The 22,710-nt window shown below is 40.3% G+C and overlaps 1 protein-coding gene across 4 annotated transcripts in view; it reads left to right on the top strand.

Annotated features, from left to right (window-relative positions):
* Nucleotides 1-22,710, top strand: part of arhgef10la (Rho guanine nucleotide exchange factor (GEF) 10-like a) — a 153,035-nt gene that overhangs the window by 119,424 nt on the left and 10,901 nt on the right. For all 4 annotated transcript variants that reach the window (XM_056251368.1, XM_056251369.1, XM_056251370.1 and 1 more), the window contains 4 exons: nt 5,601-5,687; nt 10,268-10,479; nt 11,694-11,851; nt 15,156-15,298. In XM_056251368.1, coding sequence (XP_056107343.1) covers nt 5,601-5,687; nt 10,268-10,479; nt 11,694-11,851; nt 15,156-15,298 — 600 coding nt within the window. The remainder of the gene's footprint in view (nt 1-5,600; nt 5,688-10,267; nt 10,480-11,693; nt 11,852-15,155; nt 15,299-22,710) is intronic.

A 22,710-nucleotide genomic window follows, 5' to 3' on the forward strand; every position in this document is an offset into this window, starting at 1 on the left:
GTGGCGGTCGCAGTCTAGCCAGTTAGAGACATGCAAGATCTGAGGACTGTTTTATCTCTAAATAGCTTGGACAAAGAAGAAGCCCTGACGCCGAGGCGATCAGGCTTCTAAGGGTGGTCCCCTCTGGGGTAGGGACGGTTTTGAGAAATCGTTTCTCCTCAGCGCCCTTTGGGGTGCGACTCTCTGAGGAGGGTCGTAGCACTGCCAGTTCGGTCTCCCTGCCGGTTCGCCGTTTCAGGGCACCAAGGTGTCAGTGTCCCCAAACGAGCCTTCAAATAAGAAAAAAGAAGAGCAGTCAGTTCGGTTTCCCTGCCGGTTCGCCGTTTCAGGGCACCGAAGTGCCTGCTTTTTTCAACGATCCTCCGAGGAGGGTCGTAGGAACTAAGCTAGTTAGAGGTAGGCAAGATCTGAGGACTGTCATCATCTCTAATAAAGCTTAGACAAGAAGTCCTGTCGCAAAAAAACGAGGCTATCAGGCTTCTGAGGGCTCCTCCGGGGCAGTGACGGTTTTGAAAAATCGTTTCTCCTCGGCGACCTCTGGGGTGCGACTCTCTGAGGAGGGTCGCAGCGCTGCCAGTTCGGTTGTTCCCTGCCGGTTCGCCGCTTCAGGGCACCGTAGTGACTGTTCAACCAAGGGACGGTTTTGAGAAATCGCTTTTCCTCTGCGCCCTCTGGGGTGCAACTCTCTGAGGAGGGTCGCAGCGCTGCCAGTTCGGTTGTTCCCTGCCGGTTCGCCGTTCAGGGCACCGAGGTGTCAGCATCCCCATACGATCCTCCGAGGAGGGTCGTAGAATGGTCAGTTTGGTTGTTCCCTGCCGGTTCGCCGCTTCAGGGCGCCGTAGTGACTGTTCAAACAAATCCAGAGGCCAGTCTTGAGAGACTGGTTCCCCTAGTAAATTTCCGGCAGCGTGGAAACTACTGCCACATATTTCTCAGTGGGTCCTGCACACTATAGAAAAGGGTTTCAGAATTCAGTTCGGTTCTCGTTCGCCCAGATTTCTAGGGGTCCTCCTCTCATTGGTGGACCCCGAGCAGGCTTTGGTTATGGAGCAGGAAGTACTGTCACTTCTGCAAAAGGAGCTGTAGAAGGGGTTCCTCCTCCCAGCAGACAGCCATTACTTCATTGTTTCCGGAAGAGGATGAGGGAGGTTCCCGAGGTTTGCTTTCGGGGGCGAAGCATACCATTATCGAGTTCTTCCATTCGGCCTAGGTTTATTACCCCACACCTTTACAGTATGCGTGGATGCAGCTCTGGCTCTTCTGAGACTCCAGGGCATTCGCGTATTATACTACATCAATGATTGGTTGATCCTAGCTCAATCTGAGTTTATGGCAGTTCGGCATCGAGATGTCGTTCTGTCTCATTAAGGATGTTGGGGTTGCCTCTCAACGCCAAGAAAAGTGTGCTCTGAGGACCACTTTTCTAGGTGTAGCGATTCTCACAGCAGTATTGGGGTATATCTAGGCCAGTCACTCACTGTGAAACAGTTTCAGACTGGTGGGTCTCATGGCAGCTGTGTCCAACGTAATTACTTTTGGCCTTCTGCACATGAGACCCCTGCAGTGGTGGCTCGGGACCAAGGGGTTTTCTCCGAAGGGAAATATGTTTTCACATGATCAAGGTCACGCGGCTATGCCTTCGTGCCTCGGTCATGTGGAAGAACATTGGTTACTCACCCAGGCCCAGTGTTGGGGGCTTCTTGTCGACGCATATTGCTATCGACGGATGCTTCCTTCACAAGTGGGGGCGATCATGAGTGGTCGCTCGGCGAATGGCGGACAACACACTGATGGTCTCGTATATCAGAGCAGATATCCTGTTGAGGCAGGGGCTGAGGCCCAGGGATTGGAGTCTTCACCCCGAGGTGGTGGAGCTTCTTAGGGAGAACTTTGGTCAACTAAAGTCAAGTCGACCTTTCACATCGTTTGTACAACGCTTTGCTATATTTGGTTCTCCCTCACACATCCAGCTCCGCTTGGACTGGATGTAAGGTATTATGTGTGGTAGACGCTACACCGGTACGCATTTCCCGATATCTTTGCTCCTGGGAGTTCACCCTCATTTGGAGTTTGGATACTGTGGGCTCGGCCTCTGAGGGGGCCCGGCTCATAAAATCCGGTCTCTCGACTGAGGTCGTTGAGACCATTCTCCAATCCAGAGCTCCTTCCACGAGAAAACTATATGCATTGAAATGGAAATGATTCTCCACCTGGTGTGGTGAACGTCATTTAGATCCTGTTAACTGCCCTGTTGGTTCAGTTCTTGATTTCTTGCAAGACCGTTTCTCTGCTAGGTCATCTCCTTCTACACCAGAGGTTTACGTGGCGGCTATATCTGCCTACCACACCCCTCGGGGGGGTACTTCTATCGGGAGAGATCCTCTTATTACTCGTTTTCTCCGTGGTACACTGAGGTTGAGACCTGCACTGCACTCTAGAGCACCGGCTTGGGATTTGGCCATTGTACTTGAGGATCTGGCTTTGGCTCCTTTCGAGCCCATTGAAGAGGTTTCAGAGGAATTCCTCACTCTAAACTTTATTTCTCCTTGCTATTTCATCTATCAAGAGATTTGGAGATTTGCATGCCCTGTCGGTTGCTCCATGTTTGGAATTTGCACCTGGTATGGTGAAGGCATTTCTCTACCCTAGACCGGGTTATATTCCTAAGGTTCCAGTTAATGTTGGGGGCCCAATAGTGCTGCAGGCCTTTTATCCTCCACCTTTTAATACCCCAGATCACGAACAACTGAACCTGTTATGTCCAGTTCGGCCATTAGATGCCTACGTTCACAGGGCTGCCCTGTGGCGCAAGTCTGAACAATTATTTGTCTGCTTTGGGTCACTCAGGAGAGGGTGCCCTGCATCTAAACAGGTGATGAGCAAATGGATAGTTGAGGCTATATCATTGGCTTATGAAGCGGCCGGTCAGCCTTCACCTATGGCTGTACGGGCCCATTCTACAAGGAGTATGGCGGTCTCTACGGCCTTAATTTCGGGTGTTTCCCTTTCTGATATTTGTAATGTGGCAGGATGGTCCTCTCCGCATACATTAGTCAGATTTTATGACCTTGACCTCTCCACTCCAGGGGCGAGGTTGCTTGCTTCTTAGTGTGCGCAGGACTTCACACAGAACGGGCATTTGTCACTATGGCATAGTGGGTATGGGGTTCCCACCGCGTCTCAAACGCAGCTCGAGTTCCCTTGAAAGGGAACGTCTCAGGTTACGTATGTAACCCTGGTTCCCTGATAGGGAACGGGACGCTGCGTTCGTCTGCCATACTTCCTGCATGCCCTGATCGACTTGCTTCAGACTTTTCAGAAGCTGTCGCGGTCTGTTTTCAGGGGTGCTTTATAGTTTCCTGGTATATGACATCACCTATGACGTATCGGGTTTCCATTGGACTGATTTTACACGTGCTTCATGACGCAATCACGCAGAGCGGTCCCACCGGGTCTCAAACGCAGCGTCTCGTTCCCTATCAGGGAACCAGGGTTACATACGTAACCTGAGACGTTTTTTCAGAACTACGCCCCCTCTGGCGACAAGCAAAACTGCAACCAATTCTGATTGTACATGTATCTAGCTTACGCTAAAGCATTACAAATTTACGCATCGTCATTTGTTGTCATACATAGATTGGCCGTATCAAACATTAGAGACTGGGCTATATCTTACCGTTTTATCAAGAAAAAAGCCAACTGAGGATCCCGTTTGAGAACAAGAGCAGACCGGAGATCTCTCCATTTGTTGAATGCCTTCCCGAGGTTGACTCTCGTCTTACTCCGACGCCTGTCTGACTCCAATTTGGACCTTTTGGTGGCAGTAGACAAAATTTTTCTTTTCTTTACTTTACGTGGAGTTTGCGTTGGGGTTTAGAATGGACTACAAGCCGGTCTCTTTGAATCCATCTTCTACCTTTGACGCACGAGTTGTCTTCGCTGATGCGGAGAATGGCGGCGCCGGCGAATACACAAACCTGCGAGACATAGCCTGGTGAGCGTGAACGCGCATGTCGTCACGCCCAGTCTCAAATTCGAGCCCGAATCCCTCTTATATATTTTACTGTACAGGATTATAGAGGCAATCTCAGTGCGCAGAGAAGGGCTCATTCAGCCCATCAGGCAGTTCTTTAAGCATGTATAGGATAGAAAAACTGGTATTTTTAACATGAAAAGTTGCGCAATGAACCTTTAAATTTGCCCATACTGTATAATAAGCATAGATCCGTAGACCCACTCTCTGAATGGTTATTATGAAGTGCCACAGGTCACAAAGCATGTTTGAAATTCCATACATAAAAATAAGCATTCAGGATGGACCAGACTCCAGTCTTCAGAAGCAGTATATTACCTCCGCAGTTGGACAGTAGTCTTGCAAACTGCTGTTTGAGAACCCAGAAACCAGTGTTTCTGGGGAAATCATGTAGCATGTGTCTTAGACCCCGGGGGACTGCGGCTGAAGCAGATATTCAGGCAAATGCACTTGCTATTCATCGGAGAATGGACAAAGACAAAGCAATCTCCACCTGTGAAGATTGCCTGTGCTTCTCACTGAGCAACAGTGTTCTCAAGTGACTCAGAAGACACAGTCTGTCCCTTCCCTCCACCAGCCGAGCTCTGCTGCCCGCAGGCTGCCATATGTGCTCCTGCCACGACTGGCATTTAATTACAAATTCGACATTTTCTGTCACCGCATTTGGATGAATTATATAAAAATGGGATAAACCTTAAAGATGCAAGAGGAATCTTGGTGTGCTTGTGAAACAATAATGGACTGGTTTGGAGAAAGGAGATTCTTTCTCCAAGCTCTTTACTGACTGGTTTTCCAGCATTATTTTGGACATGTTTATATTTGCACTTTGAGTAAGTGGGGAAAATGGGAAATGACTGTTGGAAGTAGCTAACGATTGATGGGGGTAAAATGAAAGATATTTAGTCCTCAAAGATACAACCCCCCAATCCCTAATTAAATTTGACGTGCTTTCTACCATCTCTCCTAGCCTTCATTCTCACATTAGATATAAACATTCCCAAACAGCAGCTGTTTGTGGTCTGTTAATATGGCGTGATATCACGCAACATTATGGTCTTCATAAATATGCCACCCACTATTTGAACTGAGCCACATTGCTTCATTGTATTAATAAAATCAGTTTCTTAATCAGTATATTTTCTTGTTTTCCTGTAAAAAATATCTAAACAGTCTTAAAATGAGATACATTTACTTGTGAAGAAAAGTTTTTTTTTTTAGTTTTTTTTTTAGCATTTACATTTAGACATTTGGCAGACTGTTTAATCGAAAACGACTTACTTGGCACCTTCTCAGGTCATGCATTCCCTGGGAGTCGAGAACCTCGTAACCTTGGCATTGCTAGAACCATGTTTCACTTAAACAATATATTAAATATTGAAGAAAAATGTTCGTTTTAAGCATAAATGTAACCTAATTTTGTTGAAAAAAATGTTGTTGTTTTAAAAAAAAAAAATTCTTCTTTTTATATATTATTGATTGCATGTACAATTCTCAGGTCTATTCATTAGGCAATAATTATATATATATATATATATATATATATTATATATTCTTTTTTTTTTTATAGCTGGAGGCTGCTCTTCATAATCCTGTTCAGTGTGCTTTACTTGGTGTTTCAGCGGTGAGCACTTCACTTCCTCAAGGCTACCTCTGGGTAAGTAGAAACACAAGCACATAAAATATACATATCATAAACCGTGAACCGGTGACATCAGAGATTGAATAGACTGTAATTACATTTACACTTGATCGTTTAGCAGATGCTTTTTATCTGCTAAATGATTAAATGCAATTATTGATCTTTATTATTCCTCACCATTAAACCACAACGACAAGCATTCATTCACCATTAAGTTACATTGGAAGTAACTTGTATTCTGAAAAGAAACTTTCCTCTGCAAAATAAAACAGCTTTTCATAACAAGCCCTGTGAAATCACCTTTAAAAGTTTCACACAGTAGTCTCGTTCTCCTCCCTCCTCTGGTGCAGTGGGCAATTTATCACATAATCCCCCAAAGCAGGGGGATAAATCCAATTCAAGCCTTGGTTGGACACAAAAGGACGCCCTTGCCTGTGTCTTTGAGTTAATTGTTTTTGTGGGTATTCTAAAGAGCACTGAGGGTGGACTTGGGCGGATTTAAAAGATACAGGGAGACATTCAGTGGGAAATTATATCTGGCTGGATTAGGTTCTCTTTTCTGTGCCAAAAATCCTTAGTATTGCATATCCAAAATATAATTTTGTCGACATCTGATCCTGAATCCAAATCTCACTCTGTAGCTTAAAGCGCAGGGGTCAGTTTTTTAATATATCTCAGTGCATCCATTTAGTCTCAATGGGGTTGGCAGTGTTTCTCATTAAGTGTGTTAAAATGTGCTATTATGCAACATTTGTAAACTTATTTTTTTGTGCTTTGCAGCTGTGCTATTAATTTTTGCCTCTTGTTCAGATATATAAATGGAGGTAGGCTTGGTCCACTGCGTACTGCAAGACCAAATGCAATCAAACAGGGCATGGTAATATTTTTGGGTAATAAGGAATAGTAATGAAATTTAAAGTTTGTGTGGTTAGAGATGTCAAATCTGTGGAAAAGAGACTAGGGTTTGAGGCACTTAGTAGCAAGTAAGCTAATATGTCTGCTTTGCTTTCTGAGTTGTGGCTGTGAAATCATCAGGATGGATAGAAAATCAGATCCCAAGTCCCGAGTTTTTTTGAGGTGAGGTTTTTTTCTATGGAGTCTTTTGTACTCCACACAGGTTTATTATTATGGTTGCAGCTATTTAGCTGCACCCAAAAGTCGAAGATTGTTGGCAGTTCTTTGATATAATAAGCTGCGATGTGGACCAGACTTTATCCTAGTCAAAAGTCTTGCTGTACAATAGTAGGGTTAAAGAAACCCCTAAAGCAATCAACACATCTTCGGCTTATAGCGGGTGTCATTTCTCGGTGAACTCGACTGGACTGAGAGAGGAAATGATTCAGTCGTTTGCTACTTCCAAACTTATAAGTCACTGATATTAAATAATCATCATCATAACAGGCAGTTTTCACTGCTAGTGTTCCAAATGAGCAGTGACAGTAATCAGATCACTCTACGATGGGCTGCTGGAATTTTTCTCTTTGCTTAGATCAAAATAATAACATTGTTTCTAATCAGTTCAAGACAATAAGCCAGCCAGTCATCCGCCAAATGCTGCGTTCACACTACAGCGACTTTGGCGCGGCATGTCGCCAGTGGCTGGCCGTGAGGTTGCTAGTGGGCGTTCCCACTACTGGTTGCCTAGTAACGTTTGTGAATGACATTCACGGATGTTACTCCAAGTTGTAGACATCGAATTACTTCTCGCCACTACAAATAAACATTTTGGAAGGAAAAGTCTTAATACAAATGGAATCAGTACATAAAATGCCTAATATTAAGATGAATGAGATTTTGGCTATTTATCTGCCGCAAAAGGGCAAATGCCGGTCTATCTGGGTTCACGAAACCATTCAGGCTTGGAGTCAGCACGGCGAGTACCATTGTATGTACATGGAGACATATCATAAATCCTTAGTATTGCATATCCAAAATATAATTTTGTCGACATCTGATCCTGAATTCAAATCTCACTCTGTAGCTTAAAGCGCAGGGGTCAGTTTTCTTAATATATCTCAGTGCATCCATTTAGTCTCAATGGGGCTGGCAGTGTTTCTCATTAAGTGTGTTAAAATGTGCTATTATGCAACATTTGTAAACTCATCATAACTTATAGGACAGTTGCTGACAGCTAAAATGAGCTTCTCCTTCATCTTGCCTCGGCACTAAAGAGCGACGGATCACATGCGCTCCACTGACTTTACTCCTTATGGTTGTTGCTCACGAAAGTCGTTCTTCGTTTGCATAAAGTTGAACATATCTCAACTCTGTCGCGCCGCTGTACAAGCCCCATTCGGTCTCCAATGGTCGCTGTCTCTCGTGTTGCCGGAAATCACCCACTCTCCATTGAAATGAATGGGATCGTCTCTCTTTGTCGCTTGTAGTGTGAATGCAACTAAATTCACTCTTCTTAGCCTCTTCACCTCTAGCTGAGGCTCAGCTATTGATTTTAGCTTGTGTTCACAGTGTACTTCCTGTGATTTTATTCATATAGTTAGTTGGTTAATAATGACCAAAGTAAGTAGTTGCTCTGTATATACATATACTGTATGTTGATCTATACACAAGATGTGTATAATGATAAGATGTAATGAGTTATTACAATTATTAGACTTGTATGAATTTTGTCCTTTTTTTAATTCTACTCCCTTAAATTCTAATTATACATCAAGAATTGGACTGGAATTTAAAATGCATAATGATTCAATTCTAAATGCTGCATACAGCATTATTTTCACTGTTTGCCATCCTTTAATTGTCATCTGTAAAGCCAAACAAATCTAAAACACTTCGTAAAGGTTGTCAAAGACAAATGTTTAAATTTTCCCAGTATGTACAAATAGACAGATGAAGTCTTTCTCCCCAGGCTATCTTTGCTCCCTTTAGGCTCTTAGTCAATTTTAGCCTAATTAATGCTCTGTTGTCCAGAGCTTTGGCTCTAAGGCTGGTTTTCATGGCTTTCCGGCCAAAAAAACAGGGATGCGTCCAGGGCATGAATCCAGATATCTACTCCTCCAAACAAGTACTGATGAGTTTGTCAGGGAGCTGTAATTCCACCTAGTCTGTGGAGGAATAGAATTAAAAGTGGAGACCAGAGGTATATCATCGTCGTGTTCAGCCACATGGATTTGCCCCTGTGTGAGAAAGCAGGAGAACGAGGGCCCGCTGGAGGTTGCGGAAGCAAAACATTTTCTGTTCCTCTTGCCTGAAGATAAGTCCTCCCTATCTCCCACTGCGTTGCCTTAACAGGCTGATATTTGCTCTGCCTTTCTCTTCCCGGCCCACGAGACCTTGGCCGTCCAGATTCTACACTGTGATACAAATCAGACAAATGATTGCATGCAAATTAGAGGGGAACTGTAAGGTTAAAGACTATATTTAGCCTGGCCATTTTGCTCACATAACATGACTGAGAATGAGAATTAATCTCTGCTGTCCGGCAGCATCCCTCCCACTCTGCCGTTGTTTTCCTTCTATTTTTTATTTTTTTGGTTGGGATTACTCTCCAATCGGCCAGTGACTGGGCTCAGTGTCCTGAGGTAATCATAAATGATGGCCCCTAAACAAGGGCTATTTATAATAAGGCCAGCAGACTCGCTGTAATACTCTTCGCCTTTATCTCCCTCGGTTAAACCACCTCTCGAAGGCTTTTTTGTATGGATTTTGTAATTGGAGCAGTTTAGTGCCGCACAAGGAGAGATGAGCCAATTTATGTGGCGGGCATGATGGGACGCTGATCAGTTCGTTTAATTTCTAATAGCGAGCGGGTTGCTTCCCTTGCATTATGCATGAACAAGTAACCATAAGAGAGTGTGAGCGGCCGTGCAGGGGGCGAAGACAAACACTATTTTTCATGGAGGGGGATTATTAATTTATGATGCAATGCAATCCAAATGTGTTACAAGAGTCTGCATTTTAAAGCAACTCAGTAGGAAAATGGATGGGTGCAGAACCTAGATCAATTGTTGAGGAAAAGCACCAGAGGATGGATTTATGAGCAGCACTGTGCTGAAGTCTTATTCTGTCAACTACATGTAATTTCACCAAGGATCGAGTTTGTCATCTCAGTCTCTGTCTTAAGAAGGCGATCAATCATCAGCCCAAAGGAAACCCTCCATTGTCAAACAGCTCAGCAGCTTTCAAAAGACATCTCTCCACCCCACCTTTTCCTCTGCTTCAGCGATGAAAAGATCCCTGGAGTTACAAAAAAAGATGTTTGAAGTTGTCTCACTGAGAATGCATTATGGGTGATAGCGTATGAATTTTAGAGACTTTATCAGGCGAAAGACTATGAGTTTGAATTTTATGAGATTTTAACTTTGACGTTACCGTGAAATTGAAATTGACAAGAATAAAATAACAGGGCTGGGAAGCTTTAAAGTACACAGGAAGTGCAAAAGTTTTCTGCTGTTTGAAATTTTCTCTGTTCCTCGGCTCTGGAAGTGAAAACACAAAGCTGAGGGAGTGGTTGAAAATGGCAGAAAGACACTTTCCTTCCTCTGTTATTTTCTTTCCCTACCTATACAGTCATGGATTTGTGAGTGGTTTTGGTTGGATGACTACCTATAATGGTGGTGTCCTTGCTGTTTTTGCAGGTAGCCAGTGGAGGTGATTCCTCTCAAGGCCAGGTGGACATTTTCTCCTTGAACAGACCCACGCCTCGGCCTGTAAAATCCCTCCAGATGGGCGCTCGAGTGATGTGTCTGGAGTATGTGCCTGAGCCCACCCCTTCAGAGGATGCTGAAACCGGCCCTCATAACTCCACTGGAGTTGGAAATACTATCTGTGTAGGACTTGATGATGGCAGGTAAGACTGTGTTTCATAAAAATGTGTATAATGTCTCCCAGTTAAAAATATTAAAAATGTACCTGTTAAATCAGGACCCCCATGGTTCCTTAAAAAGTCTTAGATTCAGTTGCATAAAATTCTTAAATATCTTAAATGATGTAAGAAAACTCTTCTCAAATTTTTGGACAGAAAAACTCTCAATATGGCTTCATGTGTATGTTAATATTTATTAAGTTAATAATTTATTTGAATGAAATAATATAAATATAAAAGTAATTGTCTATTATATTAATTGATTATATTTATTTGGACTTATCCCTTATTATCCCTTTTCTTTAAAAAATGGGTTAAAGGGTGAAATGTGAGGTTTGTTATTTGAAAAAAAAAACTATTATTTTTGTCAAAACCTGTATTATTTGAACTGTAAAGTCATTTAAATCATCGTTTTTACAGTGTATGGTTTGGATGTTACCATAGACGATGCTCTACCCCAGCCATATGGTATAAATTGTATTTGTACTGGTTTTAAAGAACATCTTGAGAAGTCTTAAAATAGGATTTTAAAAACCCTGCAGATACCCTGTTAAATATCTAAAGGCATCTTTTCACAGCCAAGTTAAGATTGTTCCAAGGAAACTAAACCCACCTAAGCTTGTAAAATCAAAGATATTGATGCTGCTTTGGTTCTATGTAAATGAAATGCAACATCAATGCTGCCTTATTTTCCTGTCAGCTCAGTCTGCAGTGTGTGAGAACCAAGCGCTAGCCAAGACCAATAGCCTTATAGCTGTTTGTTTTAAGCACATGTCTAGCAATAGAGGAAGTGAGAGAGGTAAAATCATTTCAATCAGATTTATGGTGTCATTACTGACATTGCAGTGTACATAGATAAGAAACAGGTGACAACTATGCTCAGCAGGCTAAAACGAGTTTAGCATGAGCTTTAGTGACTGAAAAAGTTTTAAAATCACTGTGATTTTTCTCACTAAGTTCAATCATTTATGAAGGCTGAGAAGAACAATACATATTCTGAGAGATTCTTTAAGCAAATGAAAGGGACTGATTAGCTATACAGTGGACAAATTTCCTGAAATGGCACATTTCCTTTTAGAATATCCTTACACAATATCAAGGCAAATGCACAGTGGAAATTCTTTCTTTTCTTTCTTTTAATACTATACTTCTTTCCACATAGATGTCCTTGTATATTCTTCATTGTTTTTCTCCCAAAGCATCCTGCTCTATGGCAGTATGGACACAGCCGCCCAGTGTCTCCTAACTCTCTCTAACCCCGAGGGCTGTCCAGTTCTGTGTCTCAAACATTCCGGTAACTTCCTGTTCGCTGGCCTGCGGGATGGAACGCTGATGGTTTACGGGAGACATCACAGAGGTACGAGTTACATAATGCTTGATGTCTCATTATACTGATATGGAGTTTGCCATGCTTTCTTTCACATCCTACACTCATGTTGCCGTCACGTGCACTTGAAAAGCTCTTACTTACGAGTTAGTTCCAAGTTGTCATGAATTCCAGTTGGAAATGAAATACTAAAGTAGCCAAACCAAAAATATATATTTTGTAAATAAACAAATTTAATTTTTTATTTTATTTTTTACTCTTGGCTCACTTTTATTGTTGCTTTTACCTTGTTTTTTATGTGGCCAGGCCCATTCCAATGTCCCAATTTGGATATCAGAGAGTTTCCCACTGATAATTATGACTGTGCATATGTGAACAAAACTCATAAGTTGCGATATATTCTGGTTAATTTAAGGGCTTATCACTTGCGTGAGGATTTATATAGTTGTTTCTCTTTTGCTTTTATGTATTATTCTAAACAAAGCTCATTTACTCTGCATACACTGCCGCTGTTCGTTTAGGTTTTTGGTTTTAAACATCTATGTTATTTCTATCCTATTAGGCCTGTTTTTCTCTTTATCACATTAGCACAGAAATGGACAGTTGCATTCAGTATGTTTTCTGTTTTCTTTTTCTCACTAATGGGATTAAACACTAAATGGGTGGGATAATTAAGAGTGGTAATTATTAGTATGTCCCCAAATGAAAGGGACTCAATAGAGTGAAAGGGTAATCAAATCAAATTAATAGTACAAATGAATCTGATTGTCCCCGTGTTCAATTTGCTCTTTCATCAACCTTCTATTCAAACATTCAAGGATGTTTTTTTCGGTCCCTTCTCTGTTGAAACTGAATGCCTCAGTGAGTTTGTGAAAGATATTAGTTCTGTCATGTATTCTGAATGCATTCAGAGATGAGACAGGGGTGATAAGATTGTTCTGGGTATGTATTAGTTAGATAGAAAGCCAATGGATTCGGGATTACCTTGAAAGCAATTTATGATTTCACAAGTCTGTCCTCTGTCCGCGTCTGCGCCTTATTCATTTGCAGTAAGTAAGTGTGGGCTAATGACAACATGAGACGGGCGGGCATGCAGAACTCTTGCATTCGGAGACATGATAGATAGCGAGCGACTGCGCTGTGTGTCTACGTGTATGTTGGGGGTGGTGCAAGGCAGACAGCCCTGGCACAATGGGTTTATCACATTGCACTACTTACCTGACTGTCAACAAGGAATTACCTCCAATGAAGTGGAAAGTAAGATTAATTATGCTGATGTGCAGTGTGGCGATTGAATATTGCTATTATACTGGAAGGAAATAAATGACAAACAAATGCATATTCCCAGGGAAGTACAGGCAGGATATATATATATATTATAAATAAAAATAAAAATAAAATATTATAATATAAAATATTATTTTATATATTAGCAAAAAATATCCTTCATATTACTCTGAGGAGCAATTGCCCTCAAAACACTGTAATAAACACTGGAGTCTCGCATGAGATTAATCAGAAAGCTTTTTGAAACGTATGAGCAAGCCAAAATTGCTCGGGGGGGGAGATTTCTTGTTTTTCCCCCTTTTTTCCTAGATACATTAAGAGGGTAGGATCATTTTGTTGTGTTTAATCAACAGTGCACAGAATTTATAAGGATAATAATGAGGCGTCTAACTTTCCGAAGAAAATACGTAAATATATTATACCCAGAAGCAATAAGGGCCCATCTGAATGAAACAGCATCTCTCCCCCTTCCAGTTTATTACTTTTGGAACAATAAAGACTGCATCTGCAGATGCTTTGAGTGTCCAGATAAGTCCTCTCCGCCCCTGAAGGTCCTTGTCTCTGAAAGAAGCAAATCTAAGCCGGCCTTTATTTGAGAATTAAGGGGTACAGAGTGGCTGAGGGGATGTTTTCAAAGCAAATGCACGAAAAAAGTAGGAAGACTGACATTTTGAATATGCCATGCAATTAACCTGAGGAAGTCAGAAGTCATTGTAAAGCTATTCTGGTTTCAAAGGCAGAAATAAACAACTCGAAATGTTAATTAAATGGCTCGCTGCGCTTCCCTCTCCAATTTTGCTTCATTAACACACTGTGATGGGGGGCGAAAAAGACGAAGAAAAAAGCTTATGTAATGCATCCCATAATGGTGTCCATGGTGGCTACGGCGCAAACCCTGTGATTAAAACTCGAGGAAAAAGTCTGGCGTGTTCTGAGCACACTGGAGAGAAACGTATAAATTGGATTACACAACACGCCGCAGTTATTAACATGGCACTGTTAGCGCATTAGCATAGAAAGCGCTAGTTTTTTTGAGGGAGATATGCAGTCCACAAACACACTTTGCAGTGCTTACTCTAGCTGTATGTTTTTAAGGCATAGCCACAAATTATACAGTTCCACCACCAGTTATACATAATTGTCTTGAAAACACAAGGATTTACTCTTGAGTATTAATGAAACCAATTTACTTTAAGTGACTTGCTCGGGGCTAAAGCAGTGGAATTAGCATGCAGCACATTTTTGTAGCTCTGCTATTTGAAGCATTCTTTTTTTTTTAAGGGAAATAACATGCGAATTTACTAGCATTGACTATCTTTGGCCATATTTGAAATGTTCCACCAGATAGGATTAGCGATTTGCCCTCAAGCAAGGTATTTCACAGGCCTCATTGTATGCTACCCGTATACTTTTACCTCGTTTCTCTCTTTTCTGTTTCATAAAACTTACAGAATATACAAGAGGAAATATTGTTGGGTATTTTCTGGGTATTACATTTTTAAAGCTGATGGCGATCAAAACAAACATACACCACTTTTTTATTTATTATTTGAGAATGTTCTTTTTAATTGATTTAATTAAAAAATGATTAGTTTGCATACTTTTTAACAAGGACATAGCAGTGTAAGCTTGATATAAGTTATGCCATGTAATGGAAAAACTGAGGTAAATATCACTTATGAGCTGAATGTTTTTATTGTGTGTGATTTCCAAATAAAGTTGTAATTTTGGTCAGATTATGCATAGGTCTAAAATATATTTAGACTACATTAAATCCTAGCTATGAAATAACTATTAGCAGTTCATTACTATCATTGTCATTTCCACCACAAAATGCAATTAAACGCAATAAATAATTAGAGAAATTGTGGAAATGACACTGTGCTAAAAAAAGAAGAAAAAAAGACCCAATTCTTAAGTAAAAACTAGTATAAAGTTTGTTTTAAGAATCTAAACGTGCCCCTTATTTTAAGAAAAGTCCAATAATGTTTGATAGATGCAAATTGGAAAATTGAAATGGTGTTTTTTTTGTGTTTCTGTTTTGTAGGGGAACTGTGGAGCCAAGACTCCTGTAGAAAAGTAACAGTTGGTTCAGATCCCATCAGGACGCTTCTTGCTTTGGAGGACTCGGTCTGGGCTAGCTGTGCTAACACAGTTACTGTAGTTGATGGCTCCAGTCTGTCCACTCAGGTAGACTCATCATTCCAAAGCTCTACTCACGCTGATATGTGTTCACACACCAAACTTTAACAAACGGAAGAGCAAAAACTATGTTTCATGGGCACTTTGCCAACACTGACTGACCAATTAGCTTGTGTGTGAAGATCAATAATCCTACCGAAGAGCTGCGATCCATATGGCCAGGGTGTCTCTTCTTCTGTTGTTGCTCTCCTTTTTTTCCTCTTACCTTTAAACCACACAGGATGAGTAAATAGCTCTGACATGCTCATAATCTTCCCTGGCTGTCTCAAATATGGAGGAGACGTACCCTAGGGATCTACCCCATGGGCCTCCATAACCCTAAGCCTTCCTTTAGTTCTGCCTTCTTGGGTTTTATCTTTGGAATCAAACATCTCTTTTATCCTCTGAGATTTCTCTGGATGCGCCCATCAGAGAGGAGATTTGAGCTAGTGGTAGGTGAGTGGGCCCCTGCTGCTTTTCGGTTGATCCTCCATGGTTCAGGCCAGAGCTCGGTTTTGTTCGACTGATTACATTGTATCCCTTTCCCTGCGGAGCCATGCTGGCCCAGCAGCTGGAGGGGGAAGCATCGCCTCTACAGCTGTAAATCTGCCCCTTTGGGACTCATGGCAAAGTGGCGTACAATGATGTGTGTCGGTGGGATAAGCAATAGAGCCTGTGTGAATTTGTCTCTCTCGTCACTGGTTTTTAGGTAATAATTCCACACTACAGTGTGCCACCTTGTTCCCGACCCAAAGCTATTGAGGCTGCTGGATCGCTATTGATGTAGAATGCTAAAAATATATATCAACTTTGGTACTGCAGAAAAAAACAAACATGGTCAGACACTATGTAGAGCAAACACTTTAAAATAAAAACCTGGGACTGCAACCAACTTGATATCCAATTTTGGCTCATAAACATGTAGAACAATAAAAGCTGAGGAGTGAAGTCCCACACTTGGTAAAATGAGAGGTTGTTTAAACATGTTGCTCTCTTAAGCACTGTCACCTAGTATTCTAGTGGGCTAATGAGGGGTTAGGTGTGATGCTTGCATTGTAGGTGGACGCTTGCTGTGTTTTGTCCGCTGGTAGGACAGTGATCTTCTGCTGTGATATAGTGATGTATTTATTATCTTTAGCGTGAAGCGGTGGGGGCAACCTCTGTCTCTGTGTGAGACTCAGTAGCTATGTTTCCATCCACCTATTTTAATACACATTTTGGGATATCGCATAAAAAACACTGGATGGAAATGCCAAGATGCGCAAAAATTAAAAAAATGCACATAAAAAGCAAACGTGTTCAATCAGCCTGATCTCAAGAAATGCGTCTCTATAGCATGCATTGTGTTTATCGTGCAATTTATACGCTAAAATGAGTTTTTAGACGCATCTAATGAGAACGGGTTGGTTTAATTGAGGCGGATATTTTTTTTTTTTTTTTTTTTTTTTTTTTTTTTTTTTTACGTGCATAAACTACAACGGAAAACCATTTACCAAATAAATACCTCGATGCGCAACAAAAAAAAACTCACATGACTTTACCTCGACAGTCAATGTGATTGGAAAACTGGACTAACCAGTGGGCAAATTTCATTGCATAGCATCTCAAATGTTGGTTTGATCATTCTGAAATACCTGAACCGGAATGGGTAAGGGATAATGTACATCCAGCCCGTGGTTCTCTCAAAATAACCCCCGACAGGATGTACATTATCCCGCTTATTACACGGCTACTTGCCACATAAGTAAATAATTAGACACGAAATATTGATCTGAGTTGAAATATTTTATTAGGTCTTTAAACGCAAAGCTTCCACAGAGAGAGCAATTGCAGCGCGGCAGGTTCAAACTAAACGCACATTTAAGAGATACGGTATACAGTCATTCATACCACTTATTACACAGCATTTCGCCACATAAATAATTATGGGGATAAGATATTAATTTCAAATTAAACTGTTTTAAAATCGTACCTGTTTGTATCTCATAATCCAACAGTGTACAAAACAATAGTCACAAAATGGCAGCAGCGTTTGTATGAAACAAGAGAGAGCGAGTCCACGATACTGGATGGCATAATTAAATAACTGTACACAAAATATTGATTCGGCAGAGTTTTAATATTTTATTAGCTCACCAAACGCAAAACTTCCACGGAAAAAAAAAACGTTCCTAGCAAGCGTATAGCACTGCTGACTTCAGTGACCCGGATGAGCCTGCGTTATCTGTTTTGAGCGTTTGTTATCTGGGTATAACTTAACGCTGGATGGCGGTATTGACCAATCAGAATCAAGTATTCCACAGACCCGTGTAATAATTTGGTATAATGACCTCCCAGAAGTCTAACATGATTGCATTCCCAAACACCAGGCATCGGAACACAAGATAACATGACAGCGTTTATTGGGTTTTGTTGGTGTGGTCTAAATGCAAGTCATTTATAATGTATGAAAAAAAAGAGCCACAGTTGCTTACCCGATTGCTGCAACTTTCATTTTTATTACAGATATTCTGCTGCAATATCCCAGAAAGTGACAACATCCCAGAAAGTGATTTTGAGTTCTCAAAATTACGCGATTTTCCAATTTTGTTGGATTAAAGTTAAATTTGTCTGTATAGTATACTAACAATTTTGTTACAGAGGATAAGTGGGCTAGCGAATGGATGGATATAATAATAATTATAATAATAATAATATAAATGTTATAACAGTAAATTAGTATTATTATTATTAGAATATAATAAAAAATGGATATTGTGAATAAGATGCTTACATGATCACCAACAGTCATTAGAAAAAAGGAAATTTCATGAGCCTGATTTCATCAGGCTGATACAAATCAAAGTATCTGTGTAGATTATAGGCAAATCCGAGAAGTTCTGTGCATATTTTTCAATCATATATTTGTTTTATTTGATGGCTGCAAAGCCTTACCTGTTTTAGCACAACTGTGTTGTATGGGATGCAGTAGTGGTAATGTTTTGGACACCGTTTACACTGTATTTAGACCTGTCCACCCAAGAGAGATTTAAATTGGACATGTTTCTGAAAGCGTTTCCATTCAGAGATCAATAGGCCTATGTACTAATATACACACTAGTTCAAAAGTTAGTTTGGGGTCAGATTTAAATAAGAGTATTTTAAATATATTTTAAAATGTAATTTATTCCTGTGATGGCAAAGCTATGATTTTCAATAGTCATTACTCTAGTCTTCACTGTCACCTGATTCTTCAGAAATCATTCTAATTTGCTGATTTGGTGCTCAAGAATAATTTCTTAATGTTTTCAATGTTGAAAACAGTTGTTCTGCTTAATATTTTTGTGGAAATCATGATAAGTTCATGAAAGTCTTTGATGAACTTTTGTAACTATGTCTTTACTGTCACTTTTGATCAATTTAAAGCATCCTTGCTGAATAAAATGATTGACTAATAAAAATCCTACTGACCCCAAACTCTAAAATTAGTTTTGATAGAATTATTCTTCTAGTGTCTTGTCTCTAAAGAAATAGTCCAAGCAATATAAAACAAAAACATGGAGAGAGCAAAGGCAAGCACTGCCGACAAGTCAATTAAAAACGAGAACACATCAAAGGCAGTCTCAGACTTCTCCCTTGCTCTCAAACTAAAGAAGCTCCCTTTGGCAAGGGCACGCAAACAGGTGCTAATCCCTGTCCGCTTGTGTGCAGAGGAGAGAATGGTATCTCGCACCCACCTCACCCCCTCCAACTAATCTGCCTCAACCCCAGACTGGAGAACTAGCTGTTTGTAAGAGCTCTCAGGGCTCCTCGGTAGCACCACAGACCTCAGGGGGCTGCGTGCAAACCCTCGATAAGGAGCGCAGCTCCCTCATGCCTCATTAGAGGATCAGGCATGAAATGGCTCCTCTTTCCCTGTGGACTTTTAAAAGGTGCTTGGGAGGGGGTGTATTGTTTTCGGAGACAGTGGCTCCGCTGTGAATCACTTTGAAATCAAAGAAACTGGATCCTGAGTCATTGAAACCTTCATGATGTGTGGCCCTTGAACCCACTGGTCGGATAGTGAGTTTGATGGTGCAATAATTCTACGCATTGCAGGAAAAGATAAAAGGTGTTCGTTTGCATTGGAAGTTGCTTTTGTGTTTTGTAGAACTGATTATCCTTAGACTGTTTTTTTTTTTCTTCTTCCTAGCAATTGCTTTCCATTTCAAATAAAATGGTAAGCAGAAATGCAGATTGCAAGCAAAATCAAAGTGAAAATTTTGAATAAAGCCACTAGTGAAAATGCATTTTCTAATAAAATAAATAAAGATGTTTTTTTAATGGTTGTAACAGCATGAGCTCTTTTGGAAAACTCTTCTGCAAGAGAACCATAGACACTGAACGTTGGATCCCCATAAAACAAAATAACGATCCCAGTGTTAGTAGACCAGGTCTGGCCCTGGTTTTACCTGGTGTCCCTTGCACCAGCCACTGATCATTGTGATCACACACACACAGAAACTGCATATATACTGGAGAATGAAAGACCATTGGGTGTTACATTATATTATATTTAAAAAAAAACTGATGATGGTGAAATACATACAAATATAGCTCCTAAGCCATACTATAGCCTGAACTCAAATAGCATAAAGTGAATTTTACATAAAATGTTGCTATTTTAGGGTAAAAATAACTGGCCTTAACCTTAACTTGATAGCTTTCATTACTTGCTTGATGAATCGGACTGGGGTGAGTCATGTCCCCAAGCAATGTAGATTTTTTTCTTTTTTGCAATATTTTGAATTAATAGTATTTAAATAGTATTAGTTAAAAAAAAAAAGCTTTACAAAATATAATTTGGCCACCCCTATGGATGGGCGGTGCCCCTACCATTTGCCTATTCCGCCTTTGCCACAGGCCGGCCCTGTAGGAGACTATTTAGAATAAGCTCCATGAAGGATTACAGCATTTTGAAATAAATTCTACAAGTTGAAGGAAGCCAATAAGGGGACTTATAAACTGCTGTAATGTATGTTCCCTTTCTGGTGTTATGTGTTTGAATTTTTTAGTCTGGCAAGGACTTTATTCTGGAAATTCTGTTTTATCTCATAATTTGACTTTGTAGCTTATCATTTCTTACAATGGAACTATTTCTTGTAATTTTTACTTATCTCATAATTATGACTTAGTTAATAAAGAAGAATGACTATTTTTTATGTTCAGACAGGATCTCTAAACCAACTCATAACTGTCCCCAATAAGTTAATCCACCTCAACAGTTTTTCAGTTAGACTGGTGGAGTCTAAAGCATCAGAGGCTGAACTGACATTTCATTATCTTTAACTAAGGAATTAGAGAGTTAGATTATAGTCCAAAATGAATATTTCATTTATACCAGTCTGTATGTTTTAGAGTAGTACTTAGGAGGCGGTTATACCAGTGGCCCTTTGGGGCATCAACAGCGAGCTGGGTAAAATGTTAATAAAGAACTCTTTTAAACATGTAGGTCCTCTGGTCAAATGATTTCTGGAATTACTTCAGTCAAAAGTGTCTTTTTAAATTCAAAGATCTCAGTTTATGGATATCTTATCTCTTTAAAAAGCTGCAAAATCATCATACAGTAGTTGAGAATTGAGCCCTTCAGGCTCCTAGAGACCAATTTACAGAACTAAACGCATTGGGCAGCTCGAACTGCATTACTGAACAGATCTGCGTTGTCTTAACATGTCATAGTCTATTTGTGGTTTTGCTTTATATTATTAACTCTCAGCTCCCCTTCAGTTTGTTTTGAGATTGATAATATTTCCACTGTGTAGTGGAGTTTTGTCTGTAGCCGTTCATTCGACTGGGTGCAACAATTTATTTAATCCTTTGGCAAAATGATTACAGGACGAATAATAAACAGGTGGGGGCATATTATTGTGGTTTCAGGTTTTAACATTCTCAACAGATTCAGAGATGAAGTGACATTTCTCATCAACCTTCTTTGAAACAAACTGAGCTTTTTTACACAACTGGGGAGAAGGAAAATACAAAAGACGTCAGTGAAGAGAGCTAAATCAGTCGTTCAGACGAAGCGAGTGTAACCAACCCATGGGTTTATAATGTTTTTACCCTTTAGGTTGTTTTATATAATAAATGCTGAAATCAGCGATGCAATAGTTTGCACTGACAGTAAACAAAAGCATTATGATTTCATCTTTCGCTTGATTTTCTTTCTTCTATTTGGGAAACAAAATCAATGTAACATTTTGAAATTATTAATGCTAAAATGAACATTTCACATTTTTGAAGAATATTTCACATTTCATGTTTTTGTCCATACATTGAAAGTCAGTGGGATCCAAAACAACACTTTGACATCACTGACCTTTTTTCAGATTATCTTCTTTTGTTCCACAGAAGAAAGTAAGTCATACAGGTTTGAAATGACATGAGAGTGTTTAAATTGACTGAATGTTCCTTTTCGGATGAGTTATCCCTTTAATAGTAAATATGTTCTGCACTGAATTACATATTTAACTCAGATGCCTCTGATACAGTGATAGAAGTGAACTGGTCTTGACCAGAAAGGGACACCCACATTAACCTCTGGATGAAGTATCTGTTTCTCAGCTGGAGATCTTTTGATGGAGGGTGACCAGAATAATACCTGCTTCTGAACTCTTTAGCCACAGGCTAAAATTCAGGGTTTCCCTGGAGCAGAGCATTCCAAATACTTAGGATTTGCCTTTAATGGAGCCCTGTGGTGTTTTGCAGGGATCAGTGCAGGGACACAACCAGGGAAAAGAGAAATGTGAAGATGTGAATTCCCTTACCCACCTCAGTGACTGCTTTTGAGATCTACTTTCATTGTTTTGCGTGTCTGGTAATACAGACCACCACAAATCAGCTCTGAACTATTTTTCGAACAGAAAGTTTGGACTTTATGCAGGCACACTGTGTACTCAGGAGAATAAAATAATACAAAGAGCCTTAAATTGCTCGTCATTTTTGGATCTTTTAGTATGTAGAAAATAGCCGCGTTTCCATTACAGATTTGTGCAAAACTTTTGCAATATTTTCTAAATGTTGATAAAAATCTATTGCGAAATCACGGCTTTTCTATTAACCGATGTTATGCGACTAAAACATTATTTTTTTCCTCTCGCGATAAGTCGTTCCAAAAATCATGGCGACGGATGTTGGTAGGTTTATGTATATCCCAGCCACCGCACTTGTCATTATTTTTAATCGATGGAGACGTAGGCTTGTTATCCAAGCATTAATGGCAAGGAAAGCCCTTTATACGTAGTGTATGAGGTGTTTCTAGGTGTTTCTCCCTCCTATCTGCTTCAAGGTCTTGATGAATTGTGCCATTCCTTTGTTGTTTAGTGTCTTCCCGTAATACTCTTCTGTCCAAATATACTGCGTCATCTTTAAAGAATGATCGACTTGTACGTACGCCAGGGTACCTG

This window comes from Rhinichthys klamathensis, unplaced genomic scaffold (genome assembly GCF_029890125.1).
Source record: "Rhinichthys klamathensis goyatoka isolate OS25496 unplaced genomic scaffold, OSU_Roscu_1.1 h1tg000082l_1, whole genome shotgun sequence".
In the NCBI taxonomy this organism is placed as follows: Eukaryota; Metazoa; Chordata; class Actinopteri; order Cypriniformes; family Leuciscidae; genus Rhinichthys; species Rhinichthys klamathensis.